Consider the following 16,810-nt stretch of genomic DNA (forward strand, 5'->3'; position numbering starts at 1 on the left):
TCGCTCACACCTAGGACTCACTCACACTTAGGGTTCGCTCACACTCAGGAATCACTTACTCAGAGATCACTCACAACACAGAGTTAGAGTGTGCCCACACTTCGGGTTCGTCCACCGTCAGGGCTCACTCACATTAAGTGATCACTCACACTAAGGGGTCGCTCACAATCAGGGCTTGCTCACAATCAGAGCTCATTCACACTTAGGGCTTGCTCACACTTAGAGCTTGCTCACACTCAGAGCGTGCCCATAGTTAGGTTTCGCTCAAACTTACATATAAATCAGACAAGTGCAATCTGATTAAAAAAAAAATAAAGGATTGCATTTGGATTTTCTCTCAGCTGTTATTCAGCATCACAAAAAAAAATCACAGTGTGGCGCCAAAATAGCAGGCGAGATGGCGTCAAAATGGCGGCAAATCAAAAGGACAGCCACAGCATAGTTTTGAACAGTTCTGAAAGGTGCACGTCACCCGGTTTAATGGGTCCAGTTCTTATCCTGTTCGTGACACCAGAAAGAATTAGAGGTGTGCCGCCCCAGCACAGACCGGGGTGCTCGGATCATGGCTCGAGGGGTCCGGACGCGGAATCGGCAGACACTCAGATCCTTGAAAGGGAATTATTTACAGGTTAGAAGTTTGTGACGCCACCTGCGGGTTGCGGTAATGGGAATACCACCGCTGCTGGAAGGAGTACCGGGGCAGATGGTGGGGAGCAGCAAGGTGTCAGTCCCTCCGCAGGTAGGGAAGGCCACGGCCTCTGGGGTTTTGGTCGGATATTTGGGAGCGCAGGGTGCAGGGGAGCCAGGTTACTCACTGGGGGTAGTCATGGTGCTGGATGAGGATTATAAAACAGACACTCACACTGAAGATAAACCAAAGACTCTGTGCATCACATTCTCTACAGGGGAGCCCGTCCAGGTGTCTGCTCCCACCGGTGTCACTGGGTAATCCGGAGCCGCCTCCATGCACGAGTTAATTCTCTGTGTGGCCCCTCGGCTTGAAGCTGTTAGGGCCCCACTCACTATGTTTTTAGTGTAGCTGTGCTCTTGATGGCTGGCACTGGGGATTTTAGTGGGACTCTTTACTGGAAAACCCTATCCCCCATGGTGTGCTGTTGCCTTCAATTACTGAGCTCCCAGAGAAGTTCATAAAGAGACTCTCCCTCCCAGGTTAATTATCAGGACGATGAACTGACTCCTGACCTAGGGTCCTGTACCCCGTCGTACTCGGTACTGGTCAGTTCTTTTGGATGTCAGATACCGACAGTCCTCCTAGACTATGTCCGTCGCACCCTTCCAATGTCCCTGCCACCGGTCCCCGACTCCTCTGGTCCCAGACTACCGTCTGCGACCCAACCTCGGTCTAGCTCCCCGGGAGTTACCACTCCCCAGCTCCTCACTCTTTGAGGGCTCTCACTCAATTCTGACTTCCTTCCCTCCCACCAATCTGCCTGACCCCTAGGTGGGTGGCCTTATTCCGCTTTACCAACCCACTGGTGTATCTGACAGGACATTATGTCAGGTGTGATTGGGATTTGTGCTGATGTTAGTGACACTGGTTTGTTAAGAACCTGGAACCATGGGGGATAGGTCCTGCACCCTGGGGGATGCAGTACCCTGTGGCACCCCGATATACTCAGGGGCGCCACAACAGCATGCTGCGATGACTCTGAAATCTGTACAGTGCGAGAAAAAAGTCAGATGCCATACAGACTATTAGTATCACATGTGATGTATACGGATACATTACAATTTGGTAAGATGGGAAACTGTAGAAAACGGATTTTGGATTTTATACAGACAGCACACGGATGACAAGAAAAAAATCATCCAACTTTTCTGGATGAGAATGGGAATGATTTTTTACACTCTCGTGTGGCCAAGGCCTCACAATGCTCCGCCCACCGAAAAATGAGTTATTTTTTACAAAATTAATTTTTTTTTTAAACCCTTTCATAACCAATGATATACCTATACGTCATTAGTCAGGCATGTCCCATTAATAAGGGCTCATGCTGCATTATTCCCCACACATGGGCTGATCTCATCAGCCGTCATGTGCAGCTAACAGGCGAGGGTGGATCAGAGATCCACCGGTGCCTGTTAACTACTTAGATTGCATTGTTAAACTCTGGCAGCGCGATCTAGTGCGCTATGGCGAGGATCGCTCCATTTTCAACAGCCATTAGTGGCCCTGTGACATAATCACGGAGCGCCGATGAGTTGTCATGACAGCCAGGTGTCAGCTGATGACGAAAAGTGACAAATGGAAAATTGCCTGGGGTGAAGGGGTTAATCATCAGTTTTTATCACACAGTGAACCCAATACCACACAATGGCAGCAGTGTGATCTTTCTTTCACCATTTCCATGCACCTGGATTTTCTCTCTCCTGTACATTTTATATGGTAGAGTAAATGCTGCTGCCAAAAACAGCCCTCAAATGGCTATTGAAAAAAGTTATGGCTCTTGGAAGGGGAGAGAAAGTGAGAACAGAAGAATAAGCACTGGTGCCGGCCTGAACGAGAGAAAAACTTACTAGAAATGGACAAAAATGGAGGAAACAACAGAATTTACAAGAGAGACAGCAGCAGACCCGGGCAGCTCGGCGCACGCGTCATACTCAGCCTGACCGGACGGTGGCGCTGTGGGGACGGCGCTCAGTCTGCGGCTCGCGGCCGCTCCGCCCGGCCCCGCGCTCTGTGGTGAGGCAGAGTGTGCGCAGTGCAGTGTGCGCTCATAGTGGGCGAGTGTCTGCTCCCCGCCGCCGCCACCACCTGTCCTGTGTCATCCCTCCTCCCAGAGATAAGCGGTGATGGCGGACAGCGCCAGCGAGAGTGACACAGACGGAGCGGGCAACAGCTCTGCCGCCATGCAGACGTCCTCAGCCTCATCCTCCGGGAAGTCGGGCATCGTCATCTCCCCATTCCGCCTTGAGGAGCTGACTAACCGCCTGGCCTCCCTGCAGCAGGAGAACAAAGTGCTGAAAATCGAGCTGGAGACCTACAAGCTGAAGTGCAAGGCCCTGCAGGAGGAGAACCGGGACCTGCGGAAAGCCAGCGTCACCATAGTGAGTAACAGCCCAGGGCGGCACCTGCCCTCACTGCCAGCACTGCACCCCCAGGCGGGGGACTACCCCCTCCCAGCACTGCACCCCCAGGCGGGGGACTACCCCCTCCCAGCACTGCACCCCCAGGCGGGGGTCTACCCCTCCCCAGCACTGCACCCCCAGGCGGGGGTCTACCCCTCCCAGCACTGCACCCCCAGGCGGGGGTCTACCCCTCCCAAGCACTGCACCCCCAGGCGGGGGTCTACCCCATCCCGAGCACTGCACCCCCAGGCGGGGGTCTACCCCTCCCCAGCACTGCACCCCCAGGCGGGGGTCTACCCCTCCCCAGCACTGCACCCCCAGGCGGGGGGCTGCCCCTCCCCAGCACTGCACCCCCAGGCGGGGGTCTACCCCTCCCCAGCACTGCACCCCCAGGCGGGGGTCTACCCCTCCCCAGCACTGCACCCCCAGGCGGGGGTCTACCCCTCCCAAGCACTGCACCCCCAGGCGGGGGTCTACCCCTCCCAGCTTGTATCTCCCTGCTGCACATCAGCTGGGGGACTACACCGAGCATGCATCCCCCCCCCCCCAGCCCCCTATCAGTCGTGGGACTACACCTCCTAGCATGCATGATCCTCTCATCTGGGGGACTACACTCTCCAGCATGCATCACCCCCTCCTCCTCAACCAGGGGCACTATGCCTCCCAGCATGCATTGATGTCCCCCCACCCTGATAAATCATTCTGGGGATTATGCCTCCCAGCATTCATCACCCCCTCCCCCTTATCAACCAGGGGACTACACCTCCAAGCATGTATCGCCCCCCCCACCTTAAGTTTGGGACTATACCTGCCAGTATGCACCACCCCCTCAGCAGCTGGGGGACTACACCACCTAATGTGCATATCCCCCCCCCCCCCCCCTTATGCATCCCACATTATATCAACCGGGGTACTACACCTCCCAGCATGCATTCCTCCCCCTGCTCTTCCCACATCCTCTTTATCAGCTGGGGGACTGCACCTCCTTGCATGCATCACCCCTCAGCCGGTAGACAACACCCTCCAGCATATATGGCCCCCCTCAGGCAGGACTACACCTTGCAGCCTGCCCCGCATAGGCATTACACATCCCACCGTGTCTCATATCCCCAGCTGGTGAACTATACCTGCCAGCCTTCTCCGACTTAATTTACTTTTAAACATTTAGTGGAATGCTGGTACATGTAGTGCCGCCAACACTGATACTCAAGGTGTTCTTACCCACTGATCCAGTCTGTAGTGTACAGCCCTTAGTCATATAAATAAGCAATTACTGCACTGACATGTCAATAATCCATGCCCTCTCCCCAGCGCCCCATGCCTTCCTTATGCCATAAATTGAGGGCACATGCAGCGCTTTATATTCATATGCAGTAGTGTATCCCCATGTGGCGGGAGGGGGCACCCCTTTTTGCAGCAATGTTTAGTGATGCCTAAGGAGGGACCCCATATTTCTAGAATAAGGACATATGGACAGTGTATGGGGGACTCTTCACTCTAATTGTGGAGAGCTGCTATAAACAGCAGCTCTTTTTCTAGTGGTCCTGGCCCGCCATTACATGGGTACAATGTAGGAATCAGTGGCTGGCTTTAAAGGGGTTGTCCATATTTATGATTTTACTGGTGGACATTCCAGGTATCGGACCCTCACCAATCAGATTGTATCTGCTCTGGTGCTGGCCGGGTGTAAACAGTGGATGGGGCTGCACAGCTGTGTAGACTAGTCACCGCTGCCCAGTACTGCACCTAGTCTCACACTCACTTGGATAGGAACTTATATGTAGTTCCTCGAGCGGACGCTGCTCTGTGCACAGATGTGCCAGCTCCGTAAACTGTTTACACTCTGCCCGCTCCAGAGAAGATATATTAAGGGGCTATGCTGTGGACAAATTATCGTTTAGTCCCAAACAACCCTGTTTAGGTGGCCGTTTAATATTAAAAATGCTGATCTGAAGTGTTTGGGGGGCTCTTTACTATACAGCTGTTAGGAATAGGATGGGATATCCATGGTTTGCAGGCTCTGTACAAGAAGAGGCTCCCACCCCTCAGCACAGCATGCATGTTTATGATGAAACCATGTAAGGGGTTATCAACCTAAAATTGATGAGTGATCTTTCAAAATGGATTTGTTTTGCACTAAGAGAAAAATATCACCATGGAGAATCAGCCTGTGATTACAATGTATTATTTTTAAGGCATCATTACTTGCATGGTGCTCTACAGAAGCTCAGCTGCAATTGTGTATTTGTAGCTAATAAATCACACTTAACACTCACTGCTACTTCAGGGTTTTTTGTGCTGAAACTGTTCCCGTTCTGGCAGGACGAATGTGGATTTTTCTAAAAAGATTAGGAATAATTTCTGGTCTAAAATCTCAGGGGCAGGTTTATGTATAATATCTCAGGGGCAGGTTTCTACAGTGTCACATCATTAATGCATCAAAATGTTGTTGCCTTGAGATGTAAACAGTTGCACACCTCATGGTAAACAGCTGGGATAAATCGGTCGCCACCTCAGTCTGTACATGAATTATACTACGGCTGGTATAAATGGAGCACAAGCTCTGTACATGCATTATACTACGGCTGGTATAAATGGAGCACAAGCTCTGTACATGCATTATCCTACGGCTGGTATAAATGGAGCACAAGCTCTGTACATGCATGATACTACGGCTGGTATAAATGGAGCACAAGCTCTGTACATGCATTATACTACGGCTGGTATAAATGGAGCACAAGCCCTGTACATGCTCTTATCCTACGGCTGGTATAAATGGAGCACAAGCTCTGTACATGCATTATCCTACGGCTGGTATAAATGGAGCACAAGCTCTGTACATGCATTATACTACGGCTGGTATAAATGGAGCACAAGCCCTGTACATGCATTATACTACGGCTGGTATAAATGGAGCACAAGCCCTGTACATGCATTATACTACGGCTGGTATAAATGGAGCACAAGCCCTGTACATGCATTATCCTACGGCTGGTATAAATGGAGCACAAGCTCTGTACATGCATTATCCTACGGCTGGTATAAATGGAGCACAAGCTCTGTACATGCTCTTATCCTACGGCTGGTATAAATGGAGCACAAGCTCTGTACATGCATTATACTACGGCTGGTATAAATGGAGCACAAGCTCTGTACATGCATTATCCTACGGCTGGTATAAATGGAGCACAAGCTCTGTACATGCATTATACTACGGCTGGTATAAATGGAGCACAAGCTCTGTACATGCATTATACTACGGCTGGTATAAATGGAGCACAAGCTCTGTACATGCATTATACTACGGCTGGTATAAATGGAGCACAAGCCCTGTACATGCATTATACTACGGCTGGTATAAATGGAGCACAAGCTCTGTACATGCATTATACTACGGCTGGTATAAATGGAGCACAAGCTCTGTACATGCATTATACTACGGCTGGTATAAATGGAGCACAAGCTCTGTACATGCATTATCCTACGGCTGGTATAAATGGAGCACAAGCTCTGTACATGCATTATCCTACGGCTGGTATAAATGGAGCACAAGCTCTGTACATGCATTATACTACGGCTGGTATAAATGGAGCACAAGCTCTGTACATGCATTATACTACGGCTGGTATAAATGGAGCACAAGCTCTGTACATGCATTATACTACGGCTGGTATAAATGGAGCACAAGCCCTGTACATGCTCTTATCCTACGGCTGGTATAAATGGAGCACAAGCTCTGTACATGCATTATACTACGGCTGATATAAATGGAGCACAAGCTCTGTACATGCATTATCCTACGGCTGGTATAAATGGAGCCCAAGCTCTGTACATGCATTATACTACGGCTGGTATAAATGGAGCACAAGCTCTGTACATGCATTATCCTACGGCTGGTATAAATGGAGCACAAGCTCTGTACATGCATTATACTACGGCTGGTATAAATGGAGCACAAGCTCTGTACATGCATTATACTACGGCTGGTATAAATGGAGCACAAGCCCTGTACATGCATTATCCTACGGCTGGTATAAATGGAGCACAAGCCCTGTACATGCTCTTATCCTACGGCTGGTATAAATGGAGCACAAGCCCTGTACATGCTCTTATCCTACGGCTGGTATCAATGGAGCACAAGCCCTGTACATGCTCTTATCCTACGGCTGGTATAAATGGAGCACAAGCTCTGTACATGCATTATACTACGGCTGGTATAAATGGAGCACAAGCCCTGTACATGCTCTTATCCTACGGCTGGTATAAATGGAGCACAAGCCCTGTACATGCTCTTATCCTACGGCTGGTATCAATGGAGCACAAGCCCTGTACATGCTCTTATCCTACGGCTGGTATAAATGGAGCACAAGCCCTGTACATGCATTATCCTACGGCTGGTATAAATGGAGCACAAGCTCTGTACATGCATTATACTACGGCTGATATAAATGGAGCACAAGCTCTGTACATGCATTATCCTACGGCTGGTATAAATGGAGCACAAGCTCTGTACATGCATTATACTACGGCTGGTATAAATGGAGCACAAGCTCTGTACATGCATTATACTACGGCTGGTATAAATGGAGCACAAGCTCTGTACATGCATTATACTACGGCTGGTATAAATGGAGCACAAGCTCTGTACATGCATTATCCTACGGCTGGTATAAATGGAGCACAAGCTCTGTACATGCATTATACTACGGCTGGTATAAATGGAGCACAAGCTCTGTACATGCATTATACTACGGCTGGTATAAATGGAGCACAAGCCCTGTACATGCATTATCCTACGGCTGGTATAAATGGAGCACAAGCCCTGTACATGCTCTTATCCTACGGCTGGTATAAATGGAGCACAAGCCCTGTACATGCTCTTATCCTACGGCTGGTATAAATGGAGCACAAGCCCTGTACATGCTCTTATCCTACGGCTGGTATAAATGGAGCACAAGCCCTGTACATGCTCTTATCCTACGGCTGGTGTAGATAGAGCACCAGTATTCTGCAGGTGGACGCTATTATACTTAATATGGCCTTTCGGGTGCCGTTTGCATCGTTTTGCAATGGTTCTGTTCTCTGCCTTTATTTTCTAGAACGGAGAACAGTGTTACTAAGCGCGTGTGTGAACAGAGTCTAGACTGCTTTGGAATCTGGAAAAAGCAGCAACCGTTGCCGCTGTAGTGACTCTATTGACTTTCAGCCACGTTTTCCTGAATGACAATAGCTGACACAGGCCGATCATGATCAATTCCTCCCAAACACATGTCCTGTACGGGGTGTATTGAGTGAACTGTGCGTTTTCTTTACCTTGTGAGAGGGATTGTTAAAGTCCAGAAAACCCCTTTTCTAACTGTAGAATGGAGGGGTTTAGTATGATGAGGGGGTTTGTTGAGGCTGTAAATGTTTAATCTGCACTTTGTATAAGTGACTTGTCTTCTGTGTCCCATCCTATACCATTACTCCAGTCCTGTGCATATGTTTTTCATTACGCTAAGTGGTATAATACATGTGCGTTCAGCAGCCAGCGGGGCTCTGCATTATTGAGAACTGCATTTAATTCATGAATCATTCCTACAAATCTACTATTAGCAGTAGGACTAGTATAACTAAACGAGGCAGAGACCGTGGATGCCACTTATTGCTTTCTTATAGACGGTCTTCACCTAAAAGGATTGGTTACATCACAACACGAATGTTAATGTAGCGCGCTCTGCATCAGCCGCCTCGTCTTCAGGAACTTTACTATGTTCTCTCTAAATGATTTACAGCGAGTTTAATGTCCTTGCCTCCGCTCCCACTTTTGGTGTTTCCTGCTCCTTGAGCTCTCGAAGTAGTTGAGTAAAGTTGGCTATAATGTTTCTATTATATGATGATTCTCTTTGCAACATTTCTTCTCTACTTGAGTTGAGCTGTTATTTAGAAGATAAAGATACAATGATCAGGTGCCACATTATGAGGTCCCGTATTCTTCAGACTTGAAGACGCACCGGATTATAAGACGCACCCTGGTTTTAGAGGAGGAAAACAAAATTTTAAGCAAAAAAATGTGGTCATGACAGTTATGGGGCGAGGATCTGCGGCTGACACTGTTATGGGGGGTAATGTCCCAAAACTCTCTAAGGTACCCCATCCTGGTAATGATCCTACTGCCTTGTATATTATCCCCATCCTTGTATTTATGTCCCCCCCCCATCCTGCTAAATGCCCTGCATCCTGTGGCACACAAAACAATAAATGTTTATACTCTCCTTTCCTCACTCCAGCAGCATCGCTCGTCTTCCTGTCTGTGCCAGCAGCAGCTCCGCTGACCTGTGTGGAGCCAGCCGGTCACCGGTTCCTGCAGCATCGCAATGTCCTTGTGTGTGTGTGTGTGTGTGTGTGTACAGCAGTGCACACAGGGATGACGTCTTCCCTGTGCACACCGCTCTCCACTGTGCACACCGCTCTCCACACACATCAGTTGGCCGGCAGACAGGAGGACATCGCGATGCTGCAAGGACCGGTGAGTATACCCTACTTATCCACTGCCCCCCGCACTGATGATGATGGGTAGTGAATATAGCCGCACATGATCACTCCAGGCTGTAGTTGCCAGGGGTGATCACGTGGGCCGGCTCCCCCGCCCACCTGTCAGCACCGGCTTCAGGGCTGAGAGATGATGTGCGGGATGATGGGTGTGCATATCAAATGAACGGGCCCACATGGTCACGGCAGGCGCTGCTACAACCTGTGCATGCTGCCTATGACCTGCTCCACCGCAGCACCCTCATTCCCCGCAGCCATGCCCTACATTCAGACTATAAGACGCACCCCGCACTTTCCCCCAACATTTGGGGGGGAAAAGTGCGTCTTATAGTCCGAAAAATACGGTATATTTATCAATGCGGTCTAATTCTTAGACATTGCAAACTTGGGGCTCATCTTTTAGGCTGATAAATGGGGGGGAACCGTTCTGAGGAACTGGTGTTACCGATTTGACCTGTCTAAAGTGGACAGCAATCACCCAGTGAAAAAGCTAAGAAAAAAAATCATTGTTCTCAGCACATCGACCTGTTTAATCGAGAGATGTTTGAGAACAATCTTATGGGCCCTTGGACTGGAAAGCGATCAAACGCACCAGAATTCCCCGTGATTCATACTGTTGGAGGCGTCTGGTGTACTGTAAGGCATACAGGTTTGGTGAGTTTCTCGGTATTTGTAAGACAAATCCAGAAGTGGGTAATAAATACAGAAGTATTGCTCATGTTTCTACTATGCGTGTTCTGTGATTTTTTTTTTTTTTTTTATTTATTTATTTATTTTTTTCCTTCCTTCCCACTCCTGGTTTTGGCTTCAAATACTGAAGGAGAAAACTCTGCAAGTACTCCGCGTGTCTTTAGGCTATGTGCGCACGTTGCGTACAGTTACTGCAGAAATTTCTTCAGCGATCTGAAGAGCACATGTGCGCTTTAAATCGCTGCAGAAATGTCCGTAGTGGAAAAAAAAAAAGCCGATTCCATGCGCTCTGCCTGCAGCTCCTCCCATAGACAGAGCAGGAGCTGCCGGCAAAGCGCACGGAAGAAGTGACATGTCACTTCTTTTTACGCAGCGCTTCGGCAGCAGCCGAAGCGCTGCGCTCTAAAACGCCACGTGCACACGGCCCCTGCACAATCTCCATAGACTGTGCAGGGGACGCAGGACACATGCAGCTACGCTGCGCTACAAAGCGCAGCGTAACTGCATGTATTTACGCAACGTGCGCACATAGCCTAAGCTTGCACCATTTTTTTTTTTGTTGCCTTACTTTGTGACAAAAATGTGCGGTAATTCTGGTTATTTTTGTATCGCATATTATATCATGTATTTCTTTGTCGCTCCATTGGGAGACCCAGACAATTGGGTGAATAGGCTATGCCTCCGGAGGCCGCACAAAGTATTACACTAAAAGTGTAAAGCCCCTCCCCTTCTGCCTATACACCCCCCGTGCTCCCACGGGCTCCTCAGTTTTTATGCTTTGTGCGAAGGAGGCAGACATGCACGCACAGCTCCACAGATTAGTCAGCAGCAGCTGCTGACTATGTCGGATGGAAGAAAAGTGGGCCCATATAGGGCCCCCAGCATGCTCCCTTCTCACCCCACTCTTGTCGGCGGTGTTGTTAAGGTTGAGGTATCCATTGCGGGTACGAAGGCTGGAGCCCACATGCTGTTTTCCTTCCCCATCCCCCTTAGGGCTCTGGGTGAAGTGGGATCCCATCGGTCTCCAGGCACTGAGACCGTGCTTCATCCACAACTCCTGAGGAGCCTGCTGGATAGGAGCCGGGTATCGTTCAGGGACATGGCCCTGCTACTTTAAGGTACTCTGTGTCCCCGTGGGGACCGCGCACAGCAACACTCCAGCATTGCTGGGTGTGCTAGTGCACCGGGGACCGCGGCGCTGACCGCGTTTGTGCCATTATACACTGCAGCGTCGCTGAGTGTGTTTGTGTATGGGGACTACCGCGCTGACCGCCGCTGCCATTGTTTTTACTGAAGCGCGGCTGGGACTGTTAGTGCGCCGGGGACTCTGCGCCGGCCGCGCTTATACGGCGGCCGCGCTTATAACCAGGGCTGTGGAGTCGGTAAGCCAAACCTTCGACTCCGACTCCGACTCCGACTCCTCAAATTCTCTTGCACCGACTCCGACTCCGACTCCGGCTCCGACTCCGACTCCTACATATATTGCTTATAGTTAGGTGAAAAATTTATTGTAGTACATGAATATGTGTATGTGAACATCAGACATTTAATAATTTTTATGATACAATAATCAAGATATTTGGATAGAACATAAAATATATTTATTGGAATACAACTTTAGAACACAAACTGTAATAAATTGTAAATATGTAATACACTATGTAATATACAGTAGATTACATATATATCTTGTGTGTGTATATACACTGTATATATATATATATATATATATATATATATATATATATTATATATATATATAATTTTACATATTTACAATTTATTAGTTTTTTGTGTTCTAAAGTTGTATTCCAATAAATATTTTATGTTCTATCCAAATATCTTGATTATTGTATCATAAAAACAATTAAATGTCTGATGTTCACATTGTACTACAATAAATTTTTCACTTAAATATAAGCATTATACTAAATGTTATTATTTAGTAAAATATTCAGCACATTCTGCATTGCACTCCTGTCCCCAATTTATTATATATTTTAGGAGTCTGAGTCGGTGCATTTTATACCGACTCCGACTCCGACTCCACCAAAATGAGCTCCGACTCCGACTCCGACTCCACGACTCCGACTCCGACTCCACAGCCCTGCTTATAACTCGAGTCCCCGGCTTTTGGGCCTAGTCTCCGTTTCTTCCCGCCCTCAGCCCTGCCAGTCAGGGGAAGGGCGGGACGCTGTACAGCACGGCAGCACTGAGGGCTGGAGCATGCTTTGCATACTCCACCCCCCTCACTGTGCACAGTGAGGCACCAGCTCCCGCACTTTCTGGGTCACGCCCACGGCTCCCTCCTCTCCTCAGGACGCCGGCAGCCATTCCTGTCAGCTCCTAGGACGCTGCAGAGGGGAGACAAACTCTGGGGGACCCAGGCAGGGATTCTGGTGGCCACACAACCGCTTTAAGCGGGCGGTAAGCAGCACCTGAGGTGCTGACCCCACTTGTGTAGAAGTGTGATTATAGTTTATATGTTTGCAGGCTATACTTTACACTGTATGGTGCACAGTTGATTTCTGGTTATATACCCTGTTGTGTTGCTCAAAGGACAAGGGTGCCAAAACACAGGCTTACTATGCTGCCTGCGCCGCATGTACAACCTCGCTACCGGCAGGTTCCACTGACCCTCATTGTGTGCACTGCTCGGCCCCTGTGGCACTTACTCAGCCGGAGCCTCTGCTAAGGGGGGCCCAGGGGGAACAACCAGCTAACACTGTCCAGGTGACAGGGACGGAGTTTGCAGTTTTTACTGACAGACTTTCTGAGACTATGGCTAAAATACTAGAAGCTTTGCAGTCCAGACCGGTATCTCAGATCATGGGCACTGTGGAATCACTGCCCCCTAGTTCCCCTCAGTTGGAACAACAATGTTCCCCCGGGGTGTCTCATAGATCCCAGGGTGAGGTCTCTGACACGGACCGCAGTCCCAGACCGCCTAAGCGAGCTCGCTTGGAAATCCCCTCGATCTCATCACATTGTTCAGGGTCTCAGAGAGATGACTCTCTGTATGATGATGCGGAGGTAGCTGATCAGGATTCTGATCCTGAGGCCGCTCTCAACCTTGATACCCCTGATGGGGACGCCATAGTGAATGATCTTATTGCGTCCATAAATATGATGCTGGATATTTCTCCCTCAGCTCCTCCAGCGGAGGAGTCAACCTCTCAGCAGGAGAAGTTCCGTTTCAGGTTCCCCAAGCGTACAGCGAGTATGTTTCTGGATCACTCCGACTTCAGAGAGGCAGTCCAGAAACACCGAGTTTGTCCAGATAAGCGTTTTTTCCAAGCGCCTTAAGGATACACGTTATCCCTTCCCCCCCTGACGTGGTCAAGGGCTGGACTCAGTGTCCCAAGGTGGACCCTCCAATCTCCAGACTGGCGGCTAGATCCATAGTTGCAGTTGAAGATGGGGCTTCACTCAAGGATGCCACTGACAGACAGATGGAGCTCTGGTTCAAATCCATCTATGAGGCTATCGGCGCGTCTTTCGCTCCAGCATTCGCAGCAGTATGGGCACTCCAAGCTATCTCAGCGGGTCAAGCCCAAATTGACGCACTCACACGTACGTCTGCGCCGCTAGTGGCTTCCATAACCTCTCAAACGTCGGCATTTGCGTCCTACGCTATTAATGCTATCCTGGACTCTGCGAGCCGTACGGCGGTTGCAGCCGACAATTCGGTGGCATTACGCAGGGCCTTGTGGCTACGGGAACCGCCGGAGGTGCCGCTACCAAGGCGGCTTCCTCATGACATACGGCAGCCTCACACCGCATCCTCGGTCGGTGGCAGGCTTTCCCTCTTCTGCGACACCTGGCTGCCACAGGTAAAAGACCGATGGGTGAGAGACATTCTGTATCACGGTTACAGGATAGAGTTCAGCTCTCGTCCTCTGACTCGATTCTTCAGAACATCTCCGCCCCCCGAAAGAGCCGATGCTCTTCTGCAGGCGGTGGGCACTCTGAAGGCAGAAGGAGTGGTGATCCCTGTTCCTCTTCAGCAACAGGGTCACGGTTTTTACTCCAACCTGTTTGTGGTTCCAAAGAATGACGGGTCTTTCCGTCCTGTCCTGGACCTACAACTGCTCAACAAACACGTAAAGACCAGGCGGTTCCGGATGGAATCCCTCCGCTCCGTCATCGCCTCAATGTCCCAAGGAGATTTCCTTGCATCGAGCGATATCAAAGATGCTTATCTTCACGTTCCGATTGCTCCAGAGCATCAGCGCTTCCTGCGCTTCGCCATAGGAGACGAACACCTCCAGTTCGTGGCACTGCCGTTCGGCCTGGCGACAGCCCCCCGGGTTTTCACCAAGGTCATGGCTACAGTAGTCGCGGTCCTCCACTGCCAGGGTCACTCGGTGATCCCTTACTTAGACGATCCGCTAGTCAAGGCTTCCAAGAGGCATGCCAGCACAGCCTCAACGCTACTCTGGAGACTCTCCAGAGTTTCGGGTGGATCATCAATTTTCCAAAGTCAAATCTGACACCGGCCCAATCGCTGACATATCTTGGCATGGAGTTTCATACCCTCTCAGCGATAGTGAAGCTTCCGCTGAACAAGCAGCGTTCACTACAGACGGGGGTGCAATCTCTCCTTCAAGGTCAGTCACTCCCCTTGAGGCGCCTCATGCACTTCCTCGGGAAGATGGTGGCAGCAATGGAGGCAGTCCCTTTCGCGCAGTTTCACCTGCGTCCTCTTCAATGGGACATCCTACGCAGGAAACCGACGTCCCTCGACAGGAACGTCTCCCTCTCTCAGGCAACCAAAGCTTCCCTTCGGTGGTGGCTTCTTCCCACTTCATTATCGAGGGGGAATTCCTTCCTACCCCCATCCTGGGCGGTGGTCACGACGGACGCGAGTCTGTCAGGGTGGGGAGCAGTTTTTCTCCACCACAGGGCTCAGGGTACGTGGACTCAGCAAGAGTCCTCGCTTCAGATCAATGTTCTGGAGATCAGGGCAGTGTATCTGGCCCTAAAAGCAGTGGCTGGAAGGCAAGCGGATCCGAATTCAGTCGGACAACTCCACAGCGGTGGCATACATCAACCACCAAGGCGGGACACGCAGTCGGCAAGCCTTCCAGGAAGTCCGGCGGATTCTACTGTGGGTGGAAGCCACAGCCTCCACCATATCCGCAGTTCACATCCCAGGCGTAGAAAACTGGGGAGCAGACTTTCTCAGTCGCCAGGGCATGGACGCAGGGGAATGGTCCCTTCACCAGGACGGGTTTCAGGAGATATGTTGCCGCTGGGGCATGCCGGACGTCGACCTAATGGCGTCCCGGCACAACAACAAGGTACCGACGTTCATGGCACGGTCTCAAGATCCCAGAGCTATGGCGGCAGACGCCTTAGTTCAGGACTGGTCGCAGTTTCAGCTCACTTACGTGTTCCCTCCGTTGGCACTGTTGCCCAGAGTGTTACGCAAGATCAGGGCCGACTGCCGCCGCGTCATCCTCGTCGCTCCAGACTGGCCGAGGAGGTCGTGGTACCCGGATCTGTGGCATCTCACGGTCGGCCAACCGTGGGCACTACCAGACCGACCAGACTTGCCGTCTCAAGGGCCGTTTTTCCCATCTGAATTCTGCGGCACTCAACCTGACTGTGTGGCCATTGAGTCCTGGATCCTAGCGTCTTCAGGATTATCTCAAGAGGTCATTGCCACTATGAGACAGGCTAGGAAACCAACGTCCGCCAAGATCTACCACAGGACGTGAAAAATTTTCCTGTCGTGGTGCTCTGCTCAGGGTTTTTTCTCCCTGGCCATTTGCCTTGCCCCCTTTTCTGTCCCTCCTTCAATTTGGACTGGAAAAGGGTTTGTCGCTCGGCTCCCTTAAGGGACAAGTCTCTGCGCTCTGTGTTTTTTCAGAAGCGCTTGGCCAGACTTCCACAGGTACGCACGTTCCTGCAGGGGGTTTGTCACATCGTTCCTCCTTACAAACGGCTGTTAGAACCCTGGGATCTGAACAGGGTGCTGCTGGTTCTTCAGAAACCACCATTCGAGCCTATGAGGGATATTTCTCTCTCACGCCTTTCGCAGAAAGTGGTTTTCCTAGTAGCAGTCACTTCAATTCGGAGAGTGTCTGAGCTAGCAGCGTTGTCGTGCAAAGCCCCTTTCCTGGTGTCTCACCAGGACAAGGTGGTTCTGCGTCCGGTTCCGGAATTTCTCCCTAAGGTGGTATCCCCCTTTCATCTCAATCAGGGTATCTCCTTACCCTCTTTTTGTCCTCATCCAGTTCACCAATGTGAAAAGGATTTGCACTTGATTAGATCTGGTGAGAGCACTCAGACTCTACATTTCTCGTACGGCGCCCCTGCGCCGCTCGGATGCACTCTTTGTCCTTGTCGCTGGCCAGCGTAAAGGGTCACAGGCTTCCAAATCAAGCCTGGCTCGGTGGATCAAGGAACCAATTCTCGAAGCTTACCGTTCTGCTGGGCTTCCGGTTCCCTCAGGGCTGAAGGCCCATTCTACCAGAGCCGTGGGTGCGTCCTG

The 16,810-nt window shown here is 50.3% G+C and overlaps 1 protein-coding gene across 1 annotated transcript in view; it reads left to right on the forward strand.

Annotated features, from left to right (window-relative positions):
• Positions 1-2,715: 2,715 nt before the first annotated feature.
• CCDC6 (coiled-coil domain containing 6) overlaps positions 2,716-16,810 on the forward strand; it is a 111,574-nt gene continuing 97,479 nt past the window's right edge. Inside the window, exon 1 of the mRNA XM_075352343.1 lies at positions 2,716-3,069. Within this exon, the coding sequence (XP_075208458.1) occupies positions 2,815-3,069 (255 nt within the window). The 5' untranslated portion in view covers positions 2,716-2,814. The remainder of the gene's footprint in view (positions 3,070-16,810) is intronic.

Source organism: Anomaloglossus baeobatrachus, chromosome 5 (assembly GCF_048569485.1).
Source record: "Anomaloglossus baeobatrachus isolate aAnoBae1 chromosome 5, aAnoBae1.hap1, whole genome shotgun sequence".
Classification (NCBI taxonomy): Eukaryota; Metazoa; Chordata; class Amphibia; order Anura; family Aromobatidae; genus Anomaloglossus; species Anomaloglossus baeobatrachus.